This window comes from Barbatula barbatula (genome assembly GCF_947034865.1).
Source record: "Barbatula barbatula genome assembly, chromosome: 19".
In the NCBI taxonomy this organism is placed as follows: domain Eukaryota; kingdom Metazoa; phylum Chordata; class Actinopteri; order Cypriniformes; family Nemacheilidae; genus Barbatula; species Barbatula barbatula.
The window spans coordinates 11,102,830-11,128,542 of record NC_136782.1 but is presented as its reverse complement, the minus strand read 5'-3'; the positions used below and the strand labels follow the sequence as shown (position 1 = coordinate 11,128,542).

The following is a 25,713-nucleotide window of genomic DNA, read 5'->3' as shown; positions in this document are numbered from 1 at the left end:
AAACCAGAAGACTTGCAGAATGCTTTTAATAAAATGTGAACGAATTGGCTGCATGTGTTTACAACACAGGTACCAAACACTGAACACACATGCAGACTTGATAGGAAAGTACAATCAATCATTCTTGAAAAGGTATCTTTTTTACAAATGTATACAAATAAATTGGTCCCTGCTTTTACAGCCTCTCATTTTCAAAAGACTACATTCTGTTAAAAAGCATTTCTGTGGCCTTTCAGCTAGACAATACACGCACGCAACGTGTGATGTGTTTGTCACAGTTTGGCAAATAATGTAAAGTTTTGTCGCTGCACAAGATGAATACTCTGTTTTGGTCACTTCTTACAATGGCATTTAAACACTAGTTTCTGGAAAACAAAATATATTATAACCTCAGTACACTTGAAAACATTTTTAACAATATTTAGTTGTTGCAATGTATCAGTTTTGTATAATATTTAAATTGTCTTTGATTCTTTAATATGAGTACACAAACACTATTATACAAGCACTTGCTTGCTGTAAAGATGTAGTGAACTGGTACTGCGGGTTTCACAGTTAGGAAAGAACAAATGCTTGAAATGAGGTATACGTGGGGCCAAGAATACATTCTGAATGCAGCGATTGTGTCTATCTGCTCTCTCCATGATCCTCCTCCACCCATGCAACAATCTTCCCTTCCCATCCAGGTATCACAGCATCATCCAAAAACACCTGAAAGACCAAAAATATATTTTTACTTGCACAGTTTAGCTATCATTTCTTAATTCTTTCTTTTGTGTTTATAGTCAAACACTTTTCACAGCTTTGGCAGAACACTCCAACGTAAAATTTTCTCACCTCCTCTTTGACGGTTCCAAACTCTGGATCCAGAGATTTGAAGTGATATCTGAAATTGCCATGCCTGTCCACAGCCAGCTTAAAGTCATGTAACGTGACCTCCCCCAGCCTACCAATGAAGATAAATTTGTCACAAGTCATAACACTACACCATATGTAGTACTTAAACTTTTCAAAGCGAGGCAACATGGTCATTCTTGCAGACACCTTTTAGGGATGTTGACTAGGAAGGGAGTGAGAGATCGATTGGTGTAGTATAGTACTTTGGTTGAGGCTGCTGCACTGAGAACAGGACTACTGTGAGAATGGGCCATCTCTAGAAGAAATGATGCCATAAAAACATTATACCACATTAACCATGAATTTCCAGAACAATAGCATTCAGTAATGAAGAAGTGAGACACACTAGAGCTTGATGGCCATGATTCTCGGTCTGTGTGATTGGCTTTGCGTCCAGGTGATCTTGTTGACCACTATAGGGAGACAATGAAGAGTTAATGCATAGTCCCTCCATCACATGACTTAAGTAAGGCATTGATTTGTCCTGATAGGGATACTCCATCGTGCCTTTCTCTCCTGCCTTTTTTTGGACTCTGTGGTGTGGAGGCGGTCCACTATACTGGCCACGCCCTGTTCCAGTGTGTCCAGTGTGTGGTGCTGTGGATCATGACCACTGAAACTGTCCCTCAGACTGCGCAGAGCGTCTCGCACTAACTGGAGCTCATCTGCCTGACACATACATACAGACACTATCAACCCAAAGCAAAGAATAGTAAACTTGAAGCAAATGTTCAGACAAAATGAATAATGCTAGCTTACCATTCTGTGTTGGAAAGGTGTGGAAGACGTATCCATTATATGACTGTAGCCATTATTTTCACAACCTGACAACTAGAGCAAGAGGATTGCTATAAAAGCCTAGGCTACACATCACAATAAATGGATTGTTTACTTAAAAAAAAACTCTGGCATTTTTGACTTGGAACCAAACATCTCTAGCTTTCTTGCATACAACAGAAAAAAATGTATGTAAACATTTGGTGGCAGAAGTCCACAATCGAAATTTACAGTAGCATCAACATTTTTCAAAACTTCTCATAAAAAGTCAAAAGTTTAGATCAACGATTATTATTATTAAATTATCTTTGATTTAGTTTTTGCCTAAATTAGCTAATTTATTGATGTTTGCATCTTTACGTTTAGGAAGAGACATCTAATGCTGGGGCCACACCAAATAATGATCGGGCCGATTTCTCCCCTTCCGACAGTCCTAGGTAAAGTCCCGATGATCTTAAACGGCTCTAAACATTATCTTATTAGATTTCCCAGTGGTGTGACGTGTGTTAAGAGTGAATGAACAACATGTTGAATATTTACGATCAGAAATCCTGACATGTGGGGATACCCCCGAGGACAAAGGCACAAGTACTCTGGGGTGTATTCAAGCTCAAATTGGTGCACAACGTTTTGCTACGTTTCCTGGAAATGGATTGAAACGGTGTGCAACAGGGTTTGAGATAAGTTTTCTTTTGTTTGGTGGGTGTGTCAAGAATATCAGCCCAATCAGCAGCAACATGTGTATATAACCTACACGGTATTAAAGAGACAGCTCGCACAAAGGGTCCAAGTCAAATCATTAAAATGTGTCCGCTGCAGCTCGGTATACGCAACAAGTCAAGATATTAGAAGAGATGTATTTTGCAGTATTCAACATGTATTTGTATTACAATTCTTCAAAAATAACACAAAGAATGGCCTTCTCAGATGCCATAGTTCAACTCTTGCGTCATCACAACAGGGTGTTTTGCAACATTTTGTCGAACTGAACTGAACACAACAAAACAATACCCAATCAGAAAGCCAGCTGACAGAAGCATAACAACCGCAGTTATCACTTCAACAAACCCTTTTTCTTTGTTCTGTCAATTTTCTATAATCGTAATTACGAATTATTTCAACAAAAACCAGGCTATGTGCGAGTGTGCGGATGCTTTAAGGTGGAACAGAAAAAATAGGTCCATTGGAGCTAGCGGAGCCAGTAGACTCCTTCGGGTGATAATGTCAGCAGTTTTTTGACAAAACTGTATCAATATTCTTTTTTAATTAATGTGAAGACATAAATATATGTTTGTTGTCTCTCCCTGTTTAAAAATCTTATAATCTTATAAAATCTATTATAATAAATCTTATTGTGTGTAATGACAATAAATTGAATCCAAATCCAAATAAGATTAAAAAAATATATATTTCTGTGTGGCCCCAGCATTATTTGGCACATTTGTTATTCTATGGCTGCCTCTAGTGGAATACATTTGAGCTACACTGCCTTCATGCAGAAATATGTAAACGCAAAACATTTCAAAATAAATATTACCATTGCTTCAAAAAGGCAAATAAAAACTTTCCCACTATTCAATAACATAGTTCATTCAGTCACCCTGTGATAGCTGGTATCATTGATCCTGCGCAGAGCATCATCCAGTTTAATTTGCTGCTGCTGCAAAAGTCTGTCTTTCTGCCCATGTTCCTTCTAAAAGGATAAGTTAATTTATTATAGATCATGTAGAAGCTTATCGAACCAATGTAAACATTAAAAAGCACAAATACAACAAACAGGAATCAAGCTAAATAAAAAACAGGATGAGTTTGCCTACTTTGTATTCGCTCAGCAATCTGTTTCGTTCAGACAACTTCCTTTCTAGTTCCGCCTAAAGAACAAAATAAAACTTTTAAAATCTTTACAGGTTTTATACATTAATACATCATGTGCAACGGTCTTTTTTCCTTATGACAAATATTGCCATTGACACTCACATTCTGACCCTCCAGATCCTCTCTGGACATGCTGGATCTGAGCAGTTCCTGTTTCAGCTGCAGAACCGTATCCTCCTGCGCAGACATTCTCTGCTGCAAAGCATCCTGGGTAGACAGATGAAAACAAAGCAAACAGTAGATGTAATTTCACAAACTAACAACAAGTCTGGCTAACAGTAAAGAGTGAATGAAACTAAACAAATGAATTTACCAAAAATCATACATTTAATTCATTTTAGTATATATATACATTAATAACGTAGAATATAATGCCAATGGTTGCTGTCCTAAAATTGAGGTATCACCTTGACGGCCTGAATATTTCGTGCCTCCTGCTTGTACCTTAAAAGTTCTCTCTGGAAAAAAAATACAAAGCATTGTTTTAAATCACATGCTGCTTTTATTCATAGAGCAGTTACTGTAAGCTATTTTACTTCACTAATGTGAAATTACCTTCAGATCTAAAGACTCCTCCATGCTCTGGTCCAGGCGACTGCGGACTAAAATCTTTAAACGTACAGTAAAATATGTTATTACAGTAACAAATAATACATTGTGGGCTAAAAAACTGATTTTTTTACATGAAGCAGAATGATGAATTACCAGCTGGTGCTCTGAATTGGCTCCACAGTCCCCAAAACTCAAAGTAGATGTTTGTTCATCTTCAGGTAGTGAGCCATGCAGCAACAGGGCCTAAACGAAGGTACAGTATAAGCACTGCAGTAAACATTATGTTTCTAAAGCAGTGTGAATGGGACAAGACTATCCCTCCTTTTATTTTTTAGGATTATTTATCCCTGATTTATTTTTCTAAAGATAACTGATCAATTGTATAAAGCAGTACTGCTTATATGTGATGCAGGCTATAGTGCTATACATTAAATTTGTGTGAAACTATGCGTGTTTCTATTTTGTTGTTTGTACTGTGTGTTTGGAGGTACAAGCAGTAATTCTTTTCTTTCTAAGCCTAGATATTAAAGGGGTCATATGACACGGCTAAAACGAATATAAGGGTTTGTTTTAGATGTAATGCAATGTGTATACACGTTTAAGGTTTAAAAATGCTGTATTTTCCACATACCGTGCATGTTTGTATCTCCTCTTTGCCCCGCCTCTCTGAAACAAAGCTCATCGCTCTGAATAGCGAGGTGTGCTATGATTGGCCAGTAAACCATTGCGTAGTGATTGGTCGAGTACTGCAAGTATGTAATTTACCATATTTGGAACATCAGGTTCCACAGCAATTGTGCAGACAGGTACGCCCACCTTACTTGCGTATACATTTGGGTGGTCTTAGTCAAATCATAACACAAACTGATTTGTGGCGGTTTGGTTACACGAGGTGTTTCAGGCAGGTCTGGGTGAACATTCGCTTTCGATAGAATGTATCTTTTGTTCCGACACTTTCATTTTTGCAGTTTTACGTGTCTTGTACATGCATCGGCAACTTATTACACTCCTAAGGACCATATGACCCCTTTAAAAAATATTTTATTGTTACCATAATTTTAGGAAGACTTTATTTAGCTTACCTGAAGCCTTGTCACCATTTTCCTGGTCTCCTGCATGTCCTTCTCCAGCTGTTCCTGCTGGGCACATAGCTGTTCCTCCCATGTGCTGTTCTCATCTTTCCCAGCATGCTCTTGAAAGGGTGACGGCTCAGTGGCTGAAGATTTCACTGCATCCTCTGTAGTGGAAGTAGATATGTGATAGACAAATAAACACGGTTGTGTTTAGAGTCAAGCAGGCATGAATCCTACCTGAGAGGCTTTGTGGTTGCTCTGTGTGGTTCCCCACTAGTTCTCCTGACTCTTCAGATTTGGCATATACTCCTATATACTCCTCCTTGGGTGAGTGTGTTGGACTAGATGAACTGAGACTGCAGAAGAGGTTCCAAAATATATTAAGTAAGATAACAATATATCACGATTAAGTTAAATGAATTACCATAGAGGTGCGTGCTCCTAATGCCTTGATGACAATGAAAAAATATGTTTGCTTTATTAACATGAAACTGAAAAGGTAGCGAAATTCCATAATGGCACCATTTCTTTTGGATTCAATTTCAGACCAAATCAACACAATGCAGAAAGGCATTCCTCAGCCATCTTTATCACCCCAAGCTGTTCCTCTTAGGAATGTGATATTGGAACCGTGCTAAAGATTTAAAGGGACAGTTAAAAATATATTCTCAGGAACGCAGGTAACCAACCAAACAACCCATTGACTTCTATTGTTTAGACAAAACATTTCTCCACTTACGGATTTCTCAACATATCTTCTTTTGTGTTTCACAGTGGAAAGAGTCACACATACAGGCGTTGAACAACGAGGGTGAATAAATGATGACAGAACTTTCATTTGTTTGTGCAAACTATCTATATAAAGACAGAATATGAACACGGAATAATGGAGAGATGCAGTTTATTAGCGCCATCAATCTAATTTCATTTGCTGAGAAACCGAAAAAGACATTTTAATAAAGACTATCAACCAGGATTACAACTAGTTGATTCAACTATTGGAATCACTACAAGCGACGTTTACACCAGCATGAAATTACAACAAAAATCTCCTCTGAGACATTTAATTTACTGTATGTGCGGATTATTACACAGAGGAATGTGTCGATCAATAGCAAACCACTCTTGGCATAAAATATCCTTCTCTTCTTCCACATAATTCATTTAGGATCATGACAACTGTACCATACATTTATTCTAATGCATTATAGAAAGAAGGTTTGTTATTTACAAAGCTGCAATGGTTATACTCTAACCCATTTGCTGGATTTGTTTAAAAATGCAGCAGGGTCTTGCCTGAATATGCAAATTATTCATATGCATATGTCATGAATTTTAAAACATCTGTTTTCCCTCATGAGACATTCTACATTTTGAGGTCCAGTTGGTCCACATCACAGATTAATAATGTTAAGGTGATACAAAATGAATACATACAAATAAATATTCCCCCCAGCTATTTACTGAACTTGTATGACCTGTTTATAATCTAATCTGTAACAATAGCCCACATTAATATTGACGTTTATATGGACCTCACAAATCCAGTAATCGGTGACATCTGAACAGAGGGTGAAGATGGCACTGTCCACATTAAAACCAATTTGATTTCTGGTTGCCATGCGCTTTCACAATAGCAAGCAACACCCAGACATCTGAATTCAGGATGTTTCGTTCTAAATATCTAAGCACAACTATTTGATATCAATGACTGATTGTAATATAGTAATGTACAGTTACACATGATCTCACAGTGTGCCAGAGAAATTAAGAAGCTGATATAGACAATAGACATTAGCTTTGTCTCATTCAATGAAATGGAATTTGAGGAATGACGAGGACACAGGAAATGAACAACGATGGGTTGTGGAATTTCATTCGTACCATTTCATTTGCTTGGCTCCCATGATGCTATTTGCCTTTCTAACCTCCCATGCTGATCCAGCCCAACCCTTGAGGTTTGAGGAAAGATTGTGTCATCAACATAACACAAGGCACATCACCGGTCCAAAGGGTGTGCACATTACCGACCAGCAAAACCCAACATCCACGTAGCTCCCTAATGTAGTCTGTTTATGATGAATAACAGATCCCTGCCCATGTAGATGTCTCAGTTCATGTAAGCCCAACCTGTTTGTTTGGCATGTCTTCCTCTCCTTTGGACAGCCTCACTGTAAACCCTGATTAAACGCCCTTTGGGGTATTTCAACAGATTTGATGATGAAAATCCTGACGGCGGACGACATATGTTATTATGATGAGATGCAAGAGATAATCCCGTTTTCAGTTCTGAGCCCTGACACGGAAGAAAGGAGCATGTGAATGTTCTGCTGTCCCCTTGAATCTTCACGGTCTCTCTCAGCCTGCCTTCTGTAACTCCTGTTTTTCCTTTCTGTTGCTCACTGAGGGCAGTTGGTGAGGGATTTTTCCTCTACCCTTATTCGTCTCTCGTCTTCCTCCTCCTTCGGTTCCTTTTTCAGGAGTCTGATGTGGTCCGTCTCTGCTGTGTTTACTATCCCCTCCTCCATCTTCACCCCTCCCTTTCACGAAAAACGGTGGGCTCCTGGGCGGAGGGGGATGGGTGTGGGAAGGCTGAAGAAGTGGGTGTTTCCAGTAAGCATGGTGGTGGGTTGTGTCTAGGGCTGTAGTCAACCAAAGAAATGCTTAGTCGACCAAAGTCCTGTCCTGCGCAGCGATCAGTCGACTAAAAAAAAAAAAAAAAAAAAAAAAAAAAAAAAAAAAAAAAAAAAAAAAAAAAGACGCGATGTTCCACAGTCTTGTCATCTTGTTTTGTAAAATGCAGCCAGACAAAAGATTTAGATTTCTTGGACATTTTGTCCACTAAAGCCAAAACAACTAGCGTTCTAACTGAATGAATACAGCAAAACTACCTATATTCCTTACTGAGCGCGAAGCAGCAGTGCAGCCATGCAGCCACACGTGGTTCCCGAGTGTTCAACGTGGTGCACTAAACTGTGGCGCTGTTACAAAATAGCCGAAATTAAAGTATTTAAAGTTGGGGATGAAACATAGGCTAATTAAATTTAGAATACAGTAGTATATAACTGCTTATAAAAGGAATAAATATCAAGGAGTAAATCAATGAAAATGTCTTCATTGGTAAAAAAAAAAAAAAAAAAAAAAAAAAAAAAAATAGGCAACTGGTCGACCAATGAGAATGTCAGTCGACCAAGACGGCATCGACCGATTAGTCGACTAAACGACTAAAGTTGACAGCCCTAGTTGTGTCTATGTGAAAATTTTAAAAAAGCCATGTTGGTATTAGTGTGATTGAGTCACTATGTGAAATACATTTTATACTGTCAAATGATGTTGTCTGAACAAATCAATATTCCACTAGTTCACATTTGAATTTTTCTTGGGTTATAAATTTAATTTAACCAATTATCATTTTACAAAATGTTCACTAGATACAACCAATAAATACATTTATTTATAGTTACTTGATTTACCATAGTTGAAATAACTGTGCAGCAGTTTTGAACCAAACTAAACACTAGCAACCCAATAAGCTTAAACAAAAATGTCATGTAAATATTTTTCTCAAAGCTATTTGAGTCCTTTGTCTTCTGCTTGCTGGATAAATCAAATTGAAGGTAGCCAGCACAGACAGAAAAGCTTGTTCACACAGGGCACATTCTTGCGTCATTCTTACAATGTTATAAACATTCCTATAGGCTACAAGTGTGCCAAACTGGCCTCCATGCCCATTGCCATGCATCTCATTCCTTTTCAGTGCTGATTTGTTACATGCAGTTAAAAGATGAAAAAAACCCTAAATAAAACACGTCTCGAGATGCATTCCTTTAGCTCTGTGGCATTCCGCTCTTTTGTACACGTCCTGTGTGAAACGCTTTTTGTGAACTGTAATGCTAACTATGTTGAATGAAACAGACCTGATAATGGTGCCATCCCCTGTAAACCCCTGTAAAGAGTTCATTTTCACGCCTGAAAAGACTGTATGTGAATAATCATTTAATAAAATGATAATATTATATTTCTGCCTGAGTTATCATCTGATACAGTACCAGCCTGACGGGAGCAGATTTTATCTGAATATGTCCTGTCCAGGACACGGGGCAGAATCCCTCTTGGCACGAGAGCTTGCCGGGGATGTTGCCAGTTGACTTATAGAGGCTTCACTCCAAATCATTCTAACTCAGCCAGGCAAGTATTTTTCCAGGCTTGTGAGCAGAGGGGCATTAAAAACCATTCACACCCCAGCGTTTGAGACTGTACGATCTCTAAACAGGGAGGTGTGATTAAACAGGTTTTTGTTTAATTGAGCCAAAGGGGAAGAGGGCAGCAAAAAACATTTTACCTCGTAACTACAAAAGGATCAGCCGGTGGCTGGGTTGGTAGCTGACATAAGGTTTATGCTTGGGCCATAAATACAGGGCCATTGGCAGAACGTGCAACAGATCCACTGAGAACTTCAACCACTTTGTTGTGATAGAATGGATGTTTCAATACAGCATCCCTGGTACCGCCGGCCTTGGTTCCTTGGCTTCTATCCTTATAGGATTTATGATCAATATTTTGGAGAGCACCTACATGACAGTGAGCTTTTATCACCACTTTACTCCATGTCTTTCTATCGTCCTTATTTCTGGCGCTTTCCAAACTGGGTTGACAGCAGCATGTCAGAGGTGAGTTAAACAACTGACTTCAGCAACTACTGGAACTAGAACATTTTAAGCAATTTGTATTGTATTTTCAGGTGAGAATGGACAGAGATCACTTTGTTGTCAATCTGGACGTAAAGCATTTCTCTCCAGAGGAGCTGACAGTGAAGGTCAATGATGATTATGTTGAGATTCGTGGAAAACATGATGAACGTCAGGTAACAGACTCAACCTTTTCTCACTTTATTAACCATTTTGAATCCGGAAAAGGTATCCAATTAAATGTTTATGGTTTCACCCGAATAAACACACATGAGAAATACATGTATAGGTTAAGATAAAATCACTGTTCTGATGAACACAGAGAAAGAAATTTGGAAGAATGCTTGTAACCAAACCGTTCTTGGCTACCATTGACTACCATAATAGGAAAATATTTAAATAAAAAAAGTTGTTTTCCCATTCTCTAAAATATATTTTGTGTAACAGAACAAAGACATTTATGAAAATGTATCAGATCTACAAAAAAAGTGTTCCAAGGACACTGAAGGATAAAATTTTCATTTTTGGGTGAACTGTTGCTTTAATTTACTGCAGTTTAAACAAACAGTACCTGATTGTTTCTCTTTATTAGAATGAGCGTGGAATTATTGCACGGGAGTTTTACAGGAAGTATAAGATCCCTGCAGGTGTAGATCCAGGGGCCCTCACCTCCTATCTGTCCTCTGATGGTGTGCTGACCGTCTGCGCAGATCGCCACATGGATGCCCTTGAGCGCAACATGCCCATCACCTGTGGAGAGAAGCCACCGGTTCAAAATTAAACCTGTCTATAGATGCACATTTCTCACCATCGCCAAACAACATCCGGCAACTTCCTCACCCGGTGAACTAGGCATTAAATTAAATGGATCAATGTAACACAGAATAACCCAGAAATGCTACAGAAATATGTTTGTCCAGCTTACATTGAATAATATCATGCATAAACACACCGAAAAAAACATTCTTTATGCTTTTAAATGCAGGTTTGAAATATTTATGGCCTACAACGGTTATGTAATCATGTGGTTTGACTTGGATGACTAGATGCTTGTAATTTTGGCTTTAGGAGGAAACTGTAGTTTACATTTAAAAGTTAAAATGGGATTGTGTGTCTCTGCATTTAAAGTTAATAAAACCCTATTTACATAAATGTGATATGGCTAATATCTCTTAGTTTAAATTGTGCATTGTGAAGTATGCAATATAAGAAAGCAATACTGCTTTATCCAATATTAGGCTATTTGATACTGGGGACAAAAACCAATGAACTAAGTCAGCTACACGTGCTTAGCTGATAATTGTTGCACTTATTGGATGGTAAAGGAAATCTCCAACGCGTCATTGTGCAAAGTCAAGCTGTATTGTAAACTGTACATCTGTTTAGCAAGACAAATGTGCCTCGGTCAGTGGTGTAACAAGATGACAAAAACCACAATAACCAGTTAAAAACGATGTAATTGGAAAGTAGCATCTTAAGTCTGGACTAAAGAACATTATAACACAATTTGTCTTGTTTACTCCTCTGTTATTCACAATGTGCTTTATTTTATATATTTTCCACTCTATTTACAGTAACAGGGTACAGTTAACAACACACACAAACAAATCTATATCATGAGAATTAGGCTGGCTTATATGACAGTAGGCTATGTGATTAGAAATAAAATGACGTTGGACGTGGAATATAAACTGTTAATTTCAAGAACTGTTAATTTCGTTTTTGTTTGACACCATTCAAAACACTATAAAGACAAAATGCTGTAATAAAAAGTAGACTAGAAAAATACTCTGTGCTAAACTGTGGTATTATTTTTTTCATAATCAAAGTATCGCGAGAGCAATTGGACAGCGCGTATTTAGAATAGCTCTCGTTGTGCTTTGATGTCATAAAGCCGGCCAGTCTGCGCAGCGCTGCGTGAAGTCGAAGACTGTGCCCTACTCTCTTCAAAGAGCAGAGCTCTTTATTTGTTAACTGTGTTTTCTAATGTGAACGTTTAAAATTCTCTTTATCTGGAGAAATGTTTTGTATGGTGTGTGTCCCCTCCCACTGCCCTTCGTAGGGCGCTATGTCTCGTTTGGAAAGCACCGCAAGTCTCTGTTGCGCAGGAGTTGGTGTTTACCGCTAGATGTCGCCATCTATCCGCGCTCTCGCTAGCCTCTGTCTGACACACTGCTGCTTTTTCCGGTTGGACTGTGGATACGTGGCTGTGTTTCTTTCAATATTACGGGTGCAGCCGTATGCCGCTGTCAGAACAGACCATAAGTCATAATCGAGACATTTTCAGTTTTTGATACGACTGAAAGGTGTCCGTAACTGAGGTCATTGACGGATCATCGTGTGAAAGGGGGCAGAAATGGTACGACTGTTTGTTTTGGGTGTTTAGCAGTGTTTAGCTAGCGGCTAGCATTATAGTTAATCAGTCTTCTGATGTTAAACTTTCTAAACTTTTTCCGTTGCAGGTGTTACTTGTCTTGTTTGTCATTTTTGTTTATAATGAGTCACAAATGGTTGCTAGTTTTTAATAAATGACAGTGCTATGCCGCTAAACGTTAGCCAGCGAACTGAAGTGTCAATACGAATCATTACAAATAAAGTGATTCGTGAACATTTTAATTGTGAGTTTATGTATAACAAAGCTATAGCAACTTTACCCATCTTTAGATGTTGATGGTCTATGCAACAAATAATAATTAATTACTTACAAATATAATTTTATTATACAAATGTTGATGAAAGAAAATAAACTATGGAAAATAGGAAATCAACTAGCTGACCAGGCAACTGCTAATCCTTGATCGCTTTTTTGACATTTAATATATGTTTGTGTAAAGTAATCTGACAAAAATGTTTAGCTTCATTATATATTTTTAAATTGATCATTTTTGTTATTGCTATACTGCGAATTTAACATTTTAAATGTTAATATTTTATAACATGTTAGTTTTCCATATTTATGAAATCTTGACAGGTGCTTTTAGCAGCGGCGGTGTGCACAAAGGCTGGTAAAGCCGTAGTGTCACGACAGTTTGTGGAGATGACTCGAACCCGTGTCGAGGGCCTGCTGGCTGCTTTTCCCAAACTCATGAACACAGGGAAACAGCACACTTTTGTGGAGACAGACAGTGTGCGCTACGTCTACCAACCCTTAGAAAAACTCTATATGGTTCTCATCACTACTAAAAACAGTAATATTCTGGAGGATTTGGAGACTCTTAGGCTTTTCTCCCGAGTGGTAAGAATATTTTTTATGTGTTAAGTTTGCTTCTTTGAAGTATCCTGAATAAATGATGGGTCTGTGTCTGGTTTCAGATCCCTGAATATTGCCGTGTGCTGGAGGAGGCGGAGGTCTCGGAGCACTGTTTTGATCTCATATTTGCATTTGATGAGATCGTAGCCCTGGGCTACAGGGAGAACGTTAATCTGGCTCAGATTCGTACTTTTACTGAGATGGACTCGCATGAGGAGAAGGTTTTCCGGGCGGTTAGAGAGGTAAGGTATTCCCTTTAGTTTCATGAAACATCCAAGGCAAAATTGATTAAGACTTGGGAGTTATATCAAACTCCGACCCTCCTGATATTTCTCGATCTTAAACTTCAAAAGACCAAAGAAGGTGAAGCGCGGGCCGAGATGAAACGCAGGGCCAAAGAGCTGCAGCGAGCAAGACAAGATGCTGAACGATCAGGGAAGAAATCCCCAGGATTTGGAGGGTTTGGAAGTTCAAGCATGAGCAGTGTCACGTCAGCAAACATCATCACAGACATGATAGAACCAGAGAGGCCTAAAGTGGCTCCTGCTCCGGTCAGGTAGGTTCTTTAACTGTGCATGCCAAAGCAAAACGTGAGCATACAGTGGTTAATCTGTTATGTGTTTTCTGTAGGTCGAGTGGTCCGAGTAAAGCGCTAAAGCTGGGTGCCAAAGGAAAAGAAGTGGATTTTTTTGTGGACAAATTGAAATCAGAAGGAGAAAATATTGTCACTTGCAGTGCTGGAAGGAAATCATCAGATGCTTCTAAAGTCCTTCAGCCTCCAGTGAACATGGAGAGGTATTGCTTCCTGCTTACAGAGAATGTGTCAAACTCATTATATTAAATTCCACTTTGGCCTACGCTGTGACACTTTACATGAAAAATTATTTTTAATCCAGTTGAGAAAATACTCTGACTCACACCACATTTAGATCGTATACTCCACCTTGCAATTTCAGTCGTATCTCTTAAAGGAACAGTTCACCCAAAAATAAATATCCAGAGTTCCAAATCTGTATAAATTCCTTTGTTCTGATGAACACCGAGGAAGACCAAACAGCCACTGTTGACTATCATAGTAGGAAATAATTGCTTTATAAAAAATTGTTCTGTTCAGCACAAAAGAAGATATTTGGAAGAATATAGGAAAGCAAACAGTTCTGGGGCACTTTTTACTACTACCATTGTCATTTTTCTTACCATGGTAGTCAATGGGGGTACAAGCATTCTTTCAAATATCTTTCTCTGTGTTTATCAGATTTAGAACAAAGAAATGTATACAGATTTCGAACAACTTGAAGGATGCTTAAATAATGCAAGAATTTTTATTTTTGGGTGCACTGTCCCCAAACCCTTTGTTTATATGAAGACTTTTCAGTCAATCCAATTACAGATTATTTGGTTGTAAACACAGGTACTTTTTGTTTTATGAATATGAAAAACCTGAATAATGTAATTCGCATTCATCTGGGATTAGTGTACATCTGAGGGTGGAGGAGAAGATTTCTCTCACATGTGGCCGGGATGGTGGGCTGCAGAACATGGAAGTTCTAGGCATTATCACTCTCAAAGTCACGGATGAGAAGAACGGCCGCATATCAATACTCATCAGCAACAATGATAAAAAAGGAGCCCAGCTACAGGTGGGTGAGAAATAGCGATGCATTTAAAAATAGTCTATTTTGTACAATAGCTGCTTTAAATCTGCAGCAGTAAGTTGCAAGTAGCTGTGAGATTTATGTGGTGGCCCATTCAGTACTAATACTGTCATAAATTCTGATATTGTTTTCTTTTTCTGTCCTCCAGACACACCCACATGTTGATAAAAAGCTGTTCACCACAGAGTCTTTGATTGGTCTAAAAAACCAGGAGAAGTATTTCCCTCTCAACACTGATTTGGGAGTTCTCAAGTGGAGGTTACAAAGCACAGATGAGTCTCTGATTCCTTTAACCAGTGAGTTGTCATTTTCTGGTTCAGTTCCATATTTTAAGTTCATAAACAGGTTACATGTGAACACATCTTCTTCTATGTAAATGTTTTCTCAGTTAACTGCTGGCCTTCAGAAAGTGGAACTGGCTGTGATGTCAATATTGAGTATGAGCTTCAGGACCAGGGGCTTGAACTCAATGATGTCATCATTAGTATTCCTGTTCCGTAAGTGCACTTTAAAATATATATTTTTTTTCCCAGTGGCATTATATAAACAGACTGCTTGAACATGTGATCTTGCAGGTCAGGGGTAGGTGCTCCTTTGATTGGTGATCTGGATGGCCAGTATAACCATGACAGTAGGAAGAACATCCTGGAATGGACATTGCCCGTTATTGATGAGAAGAACAAGACCGGCAGCCTGGAGTTCAGTATAGCAGGCAAACCCAATGACTTCTTCCCAATCAATGTTTCTTTTGTCTCCAAGCGCAACTTTTGTGACATTCAGGTAAGTTGCCTGTTGCCCCATTATTTGAGTAAACAATTGCATATTCATTTCAATAGTTTGCCTGACTGTTAATCATCAACAGTAAATAGTGATTTTTTTTTATCTTTTCTGTTTCTGCAGGTGGCCAAGGTTACATATGTGGAAGGAAACAATCCTGTTAAATTCTCCACCGAGACATCATTTGTTGTGGACAAATATGAGATCCTGTAAATGTTTTCAGGGAGAGGTTTGTTTCAGCCAGCCAGCCGAGCAAATAAGAGGCCGTGCTGTACAATAATAGAACTCTCAAAACTTCCTCGGAAACATGCTGGAGTGTTTCTGTATTTCTGTTTGTCTGAGAAAGGTAAATAATCTGGGTTTTATATCAACTGAAACGTCAATACTATGTGCAGCTTGCAACTGCCAGCAAAGACAAGCGAGATTGAAATACAGCCTTGCACCTGTAGACATCAAGGTAAGATCAGTGTCACATACTACAGCAGGTGTCCCATACCATGAAACAAAAATAAAATAAAAACTGGATTCTTGCACACTTCTTGTTGCATGATAAAAAATGTTATTTATACATTTCTTTTCACTCCTCGTGATTCAATTTGGCTCACCGGCCATTTGTTTTTTATCTCTAGGTTTTGGTGGTTCTCTATATTAGATACACACCTAATGTCGTAGTACCATGAATGTGTGTGTGTGTGATCATTAAATCAGTTGTGCTTGTGCAATGCTCTATCCGAAACTGACACTGCATTAAACATGCAGTCCGTTTTCATTCTTAACTAAATCTTTAAAACAGTCTCTGCTCTACAGCTGTTTATTATCATATTATCATTGTCTACATCAACAAGCACAAACAACGCTTTTTGCCTTTTAGTGTTTTTCATTTTGTTGTATTTATGTAATCCTTTATTTGAGAATATAAACAATGATCGTTTTTCTGTTTTTGAAAGTAATGTAACAGATAATTTGTTTTATTGCCCTTTTGTTCCTCATCCACAGCATTTGGATAAAGACAAAAAATAATCTCTCTGGCTTTACGGATGTTATTATGAACAGATTTATTTTTGGTATTTTCATGAGTAAAGTACAGTTATCAGCGCACACTTTAAAATGATTATATTAGCAACTACAGAATGCCAAGGGGAAGCATACAACATTCCATTCTGCTGTAAAATACTTAAGAAAACGTTAAATGAATAAAATAAGTTTAAGTAAGAGTTGTTTTGTGAGCCTGTCCTGTTTTATTAATTGGAGAATCTGGGCTTCATAGGATTCAGAAAAGCTGTGGGAATTTGGCCAGCTGCTTATGGTGATTCCTGCTAAGTCAAGAATCACTGTTGTAACTATTGTTCATACTTATGAACAATAGTACAAACAATAGATAAACAAACCTCTTTTCCTAAGCATTCACTGATGCCTCTGATAATGAGAGAGTCATGCTGTTATTCTCCTAAGTGATCAGATTCTCATCACGCAAATGAAAACTAATTCCATCGATTTATACAGAATTATATTGGGGCACCCTAGTAACCCCATTTTAAAATGCTAAAACATGTCATGAAACCTTAATAACCCCATAGCAACAAGTTAAAACCACTCTGGGCCTACATGTACTTATCCTTTTGTGTATACGAGCGTACAGTGCATGTGGCACACACTTTGTCATTATAATAGTATGCGCAGGTTGCACATTCTTTTTTATGTATTAATTAGTTTATCCACACAGGGCACAGTTGCCACCTCGGGCCCTCAGAACACATTAGCAACCCCAAAGAAACATGCAATAAAGACCCAGGACATCAGCAACCCATCAACAACATGCAAAAAATTCTGTAGCCATCTTTAAGAATCGGCTGAAAACACATCTCTTTCATCAACACCTGACCGATTAGTTATGACTCTTTCGATGCCTAAAAATAAAAAACAATCCTTAACTTTGTATTGTGCCGTAGGCTATGAGACCAGTTTTTACTGCTCTTATGCTTTTGTTGTCTTTAATGTTGTTCCAATTGCTTCCATTGTTTACCTCATTTGTAAGTCGCTTTGGATAAAAGTGTCTGCTAAATGTAAAAACCACTCAGAACACTTAAGCAACCCCATGGCAACACCTCAGAAACCACTCAAAACCTAGAGTTTACGCTAGCAAGAAAACACTCATTTTCAAAGAATGTCAAACTGTAAGTCTTGTTGTTGCTTGATTGTTGTGTTTCTGCTGAAATAGTAACTATTATATTATAATGATAAATTTAACCCCAACGCAGTCTATCTAGATCTTACATTCTGATGTTGTCTAATCCACGAAGACTAATTGTGGGGCGTGGCTGACAAAACATAACAGTTAATTTGTAAACTTTATATAAAGACTGAAGGGTGTAGGCTGCCCAGTTGGGGACTGACCTAATTTCCTATCTGATCGCTCACAGTGAGACAAGGCATGAGAAAGAGATCGTAGTTCTCGCACCATCAGCCGTTGCAGTAGGTGACCATATGGCTCCCTTGAGTAAAGGGGTGGGGTGGCCCTATTTGGGGTTGAGGGAAAAGGGGAGGGGTGTTACTGACCCTTTCCCTGTCATAAAAGAGGGCGGGTTTTTCTTATGGATGAATGAACAAACGGATAAATACTGAGCCGGGCTTTGTTAAGGGTCACATGAAAAAGTTTTAAGAGGCCAGAGAGCGTAGAATGGGCTGAGAGCCTACATGGTCACCAGGGCTTTTGATATCAAGACTCTCGAAAACAATATTCTAATTATTTACAAAGTTTTAAGAGTTAATGATTTGTGAGTGCTGGTGTTTATGAAGGTGGCCATTCATATTCAGGTTGGCTGAAGAGGAATACGACATGTGCTGAACGATTTGGATTCCATCTGTACTCGGGAAGCATCCACCAGCCTGGATTCTGATATGATGCTTAAGAAAGTCCGATTTCAGGTAAGTTTCCTTCTGTTTCCGAGACTGAACCGCATTAGTAACCGTTTTAGTAGTGATGTCAAGAATGTCACGCATGATTTGGGATTTATGTAGTTTCTTCAGAAATTTGTGGTGTCATATTTATTTTTGGTTGCTTTTAAAACACTTTCAGTGCATTTAACATTTTTATCAGTGTGGTTCCCTCGAACTCGTGACCTTTGCACTTTTAACACAATGCTCCACGGTCTGAGCAACAGTAACACTGAAAAGACTAGAATTTGATTTATTGGTTTTGGGGCTTTGAGGTGTTGACTACATAATGCCAGTCTTACAGATCACATGAAAGCTTTCCCGCAGTAAAAGCGAGAGTTAATTTCTTCCACACCTGTCATAGCTCCTCCAGCTGCCCCGATGAATCCCAGCAGTGCTGACAGGACTTTAACATCACCTGCAAGAGGAAATGACATGCATTCTGAGTGAACGTGAGGAATTTCTATTGCAGCACCCATCAAACAAAACAAACAGCACTCTGACTTGTAGCAGCTCAGTGCCTTTGTTCAAAACCTTTTGCAGTCATGTGTTATATTAGGAATGAGGAAGCAATATTTGCTTGCAGCTTTTCTTCAAAATACAGCTTCTGTTTCGAGTGAATTTGCATTAAGACAATTCTATGATAAGAAATTAGTGAAGTTGACCGTTTTCTGACTTTTTGGTTGAATCAGACACTAGAGGGCGCTGTTGCAGCATCCTTCACACTTTTGTATGTATTTTCATAATTTTTGTGGAAATATATATTTCAAAAAGTTCCCTCACCCGAGGCAACGTGTATCTTATTTCACTCAATCTTGACTAACTAAACACAATCCACAGTCTCAGATGAAACCCAAATCGCACATTTTGTCTGTTGTTTATTGTTAACTCATAAGCAGAGCTCAGATCCCTCACAGCAAATTCATTGCAATCGAGCTCTTGTGAAGTTTCGTTTTTTTCTGTTGTTTATTGCAAACATAACCAGAGGGCGCGTGCTGATTTTTGTTTTTAATTGTAAAAATATCTTTTGTAGATCAAATTATTTTTTCCGTATTAGGCCTACCTTTAGGCCTTTTTATGCAGTTATTTCGTCACAGACTCCCATTTGCATACATGGCAGTATATTCAGGTCTGTCTATTTACGTAATTGATATGTACAACAGGCATAAATGGGTCGTTTAATGTACATCCAACTTTCTTTTGGATCTTAATTAGGCTCTGGGGAACAACAACTGAGGCTTGGTGGATCTTCTTTATTGCAAATCTTTCTGCTTCACATGTGTGAACGTGATGCAACATCATTGGTTTACAGAGGAAATCGGGTATTTTGGAGAGAAGAGGGCCAATGATAACATTCTTGTCAAATCTATGTATTATTTGTATTATTTAACTTCAAATCTGCAAAGAAACAATCAAAATCCCTGTTTTAAAGCATTCCCCGTAACCTTAAAACATCAAGCTCATTTTGGCTGGCTTAGAGCCAGAAGACCACTCAACATGCCCCTCCTAGAAAAAGAGGGCATGAATTATTCTGAGAGTCAAAACACAATACCAGTGAGAGAAGAAAAAAGAAAATCAGAGACAAAAATGCACGACTTAAACAGACCAGTGACTTGGCAGAATAGAAAATGGAGAAAAAAAGTTCAGATATTTCTGTCCTGTTGGAGGGAAGCAATTGATCCCAATTGCCTGCTTTTCTCTAGTCTAGCGCCAGGAAGATTCAAGACTGACACAAGACTATACAAACAGTGACAATAGCAGGACTGACCTGAGGTCTCCAATGTGCATCTTCCAAGAGATCCTCAAATAGAGCACTGTGGTGGCAAATGCCTATGCATCCGCAGAAAAGAGTGTTTTCCTAAATTCTAAATCTCCTTGAAATGGACTTACTTCTGCAGTAGGGTCTTTGCAAGGTTACCGAACAAGCCAGCATTTCTTTGACTGAAAGAATGAATGCCTTGTGTCAGGCTAGGAGTGGTTGACAGCTCGGGAAGGCAAAAATACTGAGGGGGAGAGAGACTGTGTTTTTGTCCTGGGCTGGGCAGCCGAATCTGCTCTGTTAGTTAGGACTGAACGTGTGCAGGACACAACCTCACAGTTACTGGACTGACAGCACAGCATCTCGCTACCACCCAAGTTGGAGGCCGTCCAACTTGATAATGTTTTGTTTTTGAGGAGGCATGTGTTTACCTGCAGAGGGTCTTGTTTCATAGAAGCACGTACGGGTAAGTGTGCTGTATTGCTTGAAGATACCTGTGTGTTTTTGAATTGAATACAATACTTTTACAATAACAGCATGTGCTGAAAACACTGGTGTAGTTTTTGTAATATTGGTTTTGTGGATTTGTCATATAGGGTGTCCATCTGAGAAAACTGTAGTTGTAATATATTCTAATTGGGTCAATCAATCTAATGAAGCAAAATAATACAAATATCTTTGTAAGAATTTCTGTGTTTAAGTAACTTTACTAAAATTATAATAATATTATGATTTAAATCAATAGTTGATACAAATTATTATTAATGAATTGAAATGGCTTGTAAAGCTTATTTGATAGTTCTTTTTTAGCCAATTTCAATCAGCGTTGAAAAAGGTATTAACGTCATATTAAGATGTATCAGTAATAATAATACAAATAATGCAATTTAACTTGCAATCAATTTTCCCACATTACAATAATTTAGAAAGATTTGAGATTGTGTCATGACAATGGGATCCTTCATTTGCTTTATGAAAGTATAGTTTCATTCAATTTTGGAGTGAAAATGACCAGAACCAATACCAAAATCCACTCCAGTAGAATCAGTGGTGCCCAAACATATCTTGTTATTTTTGGAGAGCGAAACATTTCGCAGACTGTTTAAATATGTGAGATTATCAGTGCTCCTGGAATGATGTTTGGCTAAGCAGATATGATTCCTCACTTATATGCCTTCCAGCCCGTCTAAATGATCTGTGTCCTTGCTTCTATCAGAGCTGGAGACACAACATAAACCCAACATCGTAAAAGACTTATGCCTTTGGGGGAAGCAGAAATAGCTTGAAAACAAGAAGGTTAACAGGTCTGTGCACTGTTCGGTACTGGGATATAGAGAGAGCGAGCTCAGTTTAGCAAACTGTAGGTGCCACGAAAAATAACTCCCACCCCAATACAGAGTGGTCCATTGAGCCCAAAGAAATGCAGGGGGGAGTGAGAGGGGTTTTCCATGCAAACTTGGGAGAAATTTGGAGGGTCAGTGGTGAGTAAAAAATGCTCCACTGATTTTGGTTATGATAATCGAGCCTCTGTTTTCCAGGTCATCTGTGTTCCAAAAAAATGTGAATTGGACTGAAATCACACAGGCCCTGCCAATGTGCGTGTGGAACATTTGAGAACACAAGATATGTTGCTGGAATTAATAAGCTTGAAAGACACAGACACATTTATTGCTTGAAAGTAAGCATTTCTATAATAGTTGTGGAAATTGTTTTTTATTTTGATGCATTTTACAGACCTCAATAATTCTTCAAACAGCTTGTTTAGGAAAAAGTGCTATTTAGTTTCGAAAAATGTTGTCTGTTACTATTATTTGCAACATTACAACATTTGCTCTTCATAGAGCGCAACGTCCAACATCTCCAAGCTTTCCCAGTTGATTTTTCCCACTTCCCACTATCTCTCTCTGAAAGATCCTCCAGACACTTTAACACATTTTCCTGAGCATCATTACTCACTGTTAACACCCCTGAACTCATCAGCTCTGCTAGGAATGTAACTCGGGTCCAAAGGTTTGGGATTTGAAAGCTCTCGTGCTAATGGAACTGAGGTCATCTCGCTGCCGGACAAATTAAATTGTTATCAGATCTGCGTTATGTCTGAGTCTCGTTGGCTCCAGCAGCGGTCAATAGGTGAAGGCAGGAGGAGTTTGGCTGAATTGAGCAAGCAATGATGTCATCCTTCTTGGATCGTCTCCTGTACACTGCCGAGTTAAAGACCAAAATAGTGACTTTCATCATGAAGATAATGTTCAGGCTCAGGCTGAGACTGAGAAACGGGGACAAAAACAGAGATGGGCTGCCAATAGTAGTGGAGGAAGGACTGTTTCCATTAGGCAAGGAGATTTCCAAAGCTGCTTCCTTTGGGTACACCTCCTCCTGTTTAGTAACTCAGAGCCCTCCTTTATGCTGTAATTCTCTCCCTGAGAAGAACTTTACCTCCTTTATACTCATACACACCTTAGAAAGCTCCCACAGACATTAAGATGCACATATTGTGAATCCTGCTGCTGGTCTGGAGGGTAGGAACTTGAGTCAGGGGTGAGTCTGGGACACTTTTTGTGGTAGCAAAATTGCACGGTTGAAAGGGATGTTCTTGCTGTATGTGTGAACAACTTTCTATCACTTTCTAGCTTGCTTTGAGCTTCAGTTTGTATTGGATATTTTAAAAATTGAAGAGGTTTGACAAAGGGCCCTGGCTGAGGACATTGGCAATGCCCGGCACAATCGACCGAGGATTTGACAATAATATAGTCACATACTGTACATTTCTGTCTGATCTACTCATGGACTGTAGAAGTATACATAAGATTTTATTTGGTGACATCAGACATTGAAGTCTTTGAAAAGATGGCTTTGGTGCTTCTTTTCATAAGATACAAGCATGTGTGTGGACTTGGGGCTCTTCTCAAACAATGACTATCTGCATGTGGTGCTACCTTCACTGCATGAGACAAAATCAACATCTAGAGGTAAAGAAATATAATTAAAAACGAACCTAATATATTAATATTGTATATTTAATACATTAAATTATTTATGAAACCTCAATTAATTGTCAATCATGTTCCCCATCAACTTGTGGGAAACCAGACTATTCTGGGATACCAGTGAATGCCGTAGTAGTTTTCTTATACTCTGGTAATAAATAGTGCTCCTGAACTGTTTGGTTATAACCAGTCTTCCACTTTAGAATAATCTGGTTTTCTTTAAAACTCATGCTGATCTGTTTTGTCTTGATTCTTCGAGTCCACCAGCTAGATCAGCATCAAACTACCACTTACCAGCACAAACCAGCCTTGTTTCCAAAACTCTCCATTGAGCCAACAGACAAACCTACAGTACCAGTTCTCATCAATCTGCATATAAATAACACGCCGTTGCAATATTGTGTAATAAATAAGCCAAAGTTAAATTGTGCATGCATATGATAGGCCAACGTTTGCGTACACCTCGGTGGAGAGCACCCATTTTGAAACGTACACGAAGAGGAAACACTTAAGTTGTTTATTGTGTTAATTTGTGGTATAATTGAAATCAAACTGTTAGGTTTAGTGTACAGGCATATAGGACAAATAGCTATTTAATATTCACGCACGCTGAAATTGGCGTATTAAATGCTCACAAAAATAGGCGCATTGTATGCACACACAATTGAACTTCAGCATATGTATTACATGACATTGATACAGTGCGTGTTATTTATACGCAATTTATGAGAATGGGTTTGACACACAGCTCAAATCTACAAATATATTTGGCCAGTTTGTTTAGTTTACCTAGTTAAACATTACACATCCATACATGTTAAATGTGTATATGGCATGATCTGCTGTGTCTATAAATTTGTAGTGAGGGTCCTGTGGTCCTCAGTGGAGGAGAGCCGGGCCCCTTCTGCACTCCTCTGCTGGGATTAGGCACGTTGAAAAGAACTCTTTGTGCCGGCCGGCACTGGAATGCCTGTCAAGCTCAGTGTCTTTAGGAAACAAACAGCCAAAGTCAATGGAACATTTGAGCAAGTGCCTGTTGGAATATTGTGTTCACCGTGAGCCCCTGCCCTGTGTAGCCCCCTCAACATGGAAGACCAGAGAGAGAGTGACTCAATAGCGGCGTCCGAGCCAGGAAGATATTAGTCAGGCTTTCCTTGCGCCCCTGATTCATTATTTAACCAAAAGCAACAAAGGTTGTGTGGGTTATGAAGCAAACCCTTCATAGATACATGTTATAGATAGATACAGAGTGTTTACCTCACCTGAACTTTGTTCAATGCGAGCATTGTTGCTCAACAAAATTGCTACTGCAAACTGACAAAAGTTTCATCATGCAGGTCACTTGTAGATGATGGACCCAAATGGTTTGTTAGCACCAAGACATGTTTCTGTTTGTGGTAGAAATGATGTGACATTCTGAGACTCATCCTACAGGAAACACTGCCACAGGAAGTCTATTGACTCAACAATCTCCAGTGGTCCTCCTCGCATGCCATCCTGTTTGGTTGTCACGTTTCCTCTGCATTGTTTAGGGAAAGTCTGCAAGTGTGATCTCCCCAATGGCCACTTATAATGTTGATGTTCATATTGTTGGTGTTGTTATGATTGGCATTTGTGGAAGTTTTCTGTTAAGGACCAATTAAAAGCTAGATATTTTTACATTAATAAATAAATAACAATACATAAATAATAATGATACATTTGTACATTAATACAACATTGTGATCATCAATCACCACACAGCTATAATTGTAATAGAAACTGAAGATCACTGGCATCGAAAAATGATCCTACACACGAGTATAAACTACGAGTTCAGACCACGCACACACCTGCGCGTTTGCAATAATGTGACAGAAAGGGATATAATAATATTATTTATTCCTCGTATTGTTTCTATCATCAGCAGAAAAAAAAATCATGCAAACTTTTGTAAGAGTATAGGTCTATCAAAGTATAGGCTATTTCTTAAGCAACATGAAGAGGAAAATGAACCGGTAGGCTATCAGTGTTTATTAATTCATTGTGTTTTTCTATGTAGTTAGTTTATTTATTCGATTTCACATTTCATTATATGTGTTTCTTTGTTGTTTTTGAATCGTCATTGAATCGAAACTGCATGCGTTTCCATTGACAGTAAAGGATCACAAGAGCAGGGTGCTGTGTGCTTTGATGGCCTGTAGGCTACACTATAACATTTCTGTTATTTAAACTTGGCGCAGTGATGTCGAACTGTAATTCGGTTTCAGTTCGAAAGGTTTCTAGATGGTCATTAGGTGAAGCTGATAAACTATCTTAAACTTAATGTTCTTTAGCATCTTTTTTCAAACAAGACCATTTTAGACAAGCTACAAACCATATTGTTCCAAAACACAGCAATACCAGTATAAGCTGGATTTTAACCAGGCCTCATGTACCCCTAGTAACCCTATTATCAACCGTATCGCCAGTTGTCAACAATACATCACTGTTTTACTCTTGCATTCTTG

At 38.6% G+C, this 25,713-nt stretch overlaps 3 protein-coding genes across 12 annotated transcripts in view; 2 read left to right on the top strand and 1 right to left on the bottom strand.

Annotated features, from left to right (window-relative positions):
• Positions 1–3: 3 nt before the first annotated feature.
• On the bottom strand, positions 4–7,721 carry dixdc1a (DIX domain containing 1a). Of its 2 annotated transcripts, none has more exons than XM_079480704.1 (15): positions 7,059–7,706; positions 5,412–5,530; positions 5,184–5,338; positions 4,255–4,344; positions 4,105–4,158; positions 3,957–4,007; positions 3,652–3,756; positions 3,492–3,545; positions 3,275–3,367; positions 1,657–1,728; positions 1,405–1,566; positions 1,244–1,310; positions 1,045–1,153; positions 838–946; positions 4–711 (listed from the first exon to the last, which is right to left on the bottom strand). In XM_079480704.1, exons 1-15 carry the CDS (start codon positions 7,079–7,081, stop codon positions 628–630), a joined length of 1,347 nt encoding a protein of 448 aa, XP_079336830.1. In that variant the 5' UTR covers positions 7,082–7,706; the 3' UTR covers positions 4–627. The 2 variants fall into 2 exon arrangements, 1 of the variants encoding a protein (XP_079336830.1); XR_013787970.1 differs by having other exon boundaries at positions 10–711; positions 1,418–1,566; positions 7,059–7,721.
• Positions 7,722–9,555: 1,834 nt separating this feature from the next.
• arcn1b (archain 1b) lies at positions 9,556–16,784 on the top strand. Of its 2 annotated transcripts, XM_079480702.1 has the most exons (11): positions 9,556–9,844; positions 9,916–10,038; positions 12,834–13,097; positions 13,175–13,354; positions 13,466–13,668; positions 13,743–13,907; positions 14,587–14,752; positions 14,916–15,063; positions 15,156–15,264; positions 15,343–15,547; positions 15,668–16,784. In XM_079480702.1, exons 1-11 carry the CDS (start codon positions 9,653–9,655, stop codon positions 15,755–15,757), a joined length of 1,845 nt encoding a protein of 614 aa, XP_079336828.1. In that variant the 5' UTR covers positions 9,556–9,652; the 3' UTR covers positions 15,758–16,784. The 2 variants fall into 2 exon arrangements, with proteins under 2 accessions (XP_079336828.1, XP_079336829.1); XM_079480703.1 differs by lacking the exons at positions 9,556–9,844; positions 9,916–10,038 and adding an exon at positions 11,748–12,221.
• A 3,802-nt stretch (positions 16,785–20,586) lies between these two features.
• The window catches only part of phldb1b (pleckstrin homology-like domain, family B, member 1b), a 59,172-nt gene continuing 54,045 nt past the window's right edge, over positions 20,587–25,713 (top strand). For all 8 annotated transcript variants that reach the window (XM_079482067.1, XM_079482070.1, XM_079482068.1 and 5 more), the window contains exon 1: positions 20,587–20,703. The gene's annotated coding sequence lies outside the window, so the exon portion shown is untranslated. The remainder of the gene's footprint in view (positions 20,704–25,713) is intronic.

Coding starts and splice junctions, on each gene's coding strand:
- dixdc1a (XM_079480704.1), bottom strand. CDS start 7,081: ATGGGAGCCAAGCAAATGAAATG. Junction 4,159..4,254: donor CCAATTCAGAGCACCAGCTG/GTAATTCATCAT, acceptor GTACGTTTAAAG/ATTTTAGTCCGCAGTCGCCT. Junction 3,757..3,956: donor GAAATATTCAGGCCGTCAAG/GTGATACCTCAA, acceptor CTGTCTACCCAG/GATGCTTTGCAGCAGAGAAT.
- arcn1b (XM_079480702.1), top strand. CDS start 9,653: ATGGATGTTTCAATACAGCATCCCTGGTACCGCCGGCCTTGGTTCCTT. Junction 13,098..13,174: donor TTAGGCTTTTCTCCCGAGTG/GTAAGAATATTT, acceptor GTCTGGTTTCAG/ATCCCTGAATATTGCCGTGT. Junction 14,753..14,915: donor AAAAAGGAGCCCAGCTACAG/GTGGGTGAGAAA, acceptor TCTGTCCTCCAG/ACACACCCACATGTTGATAA.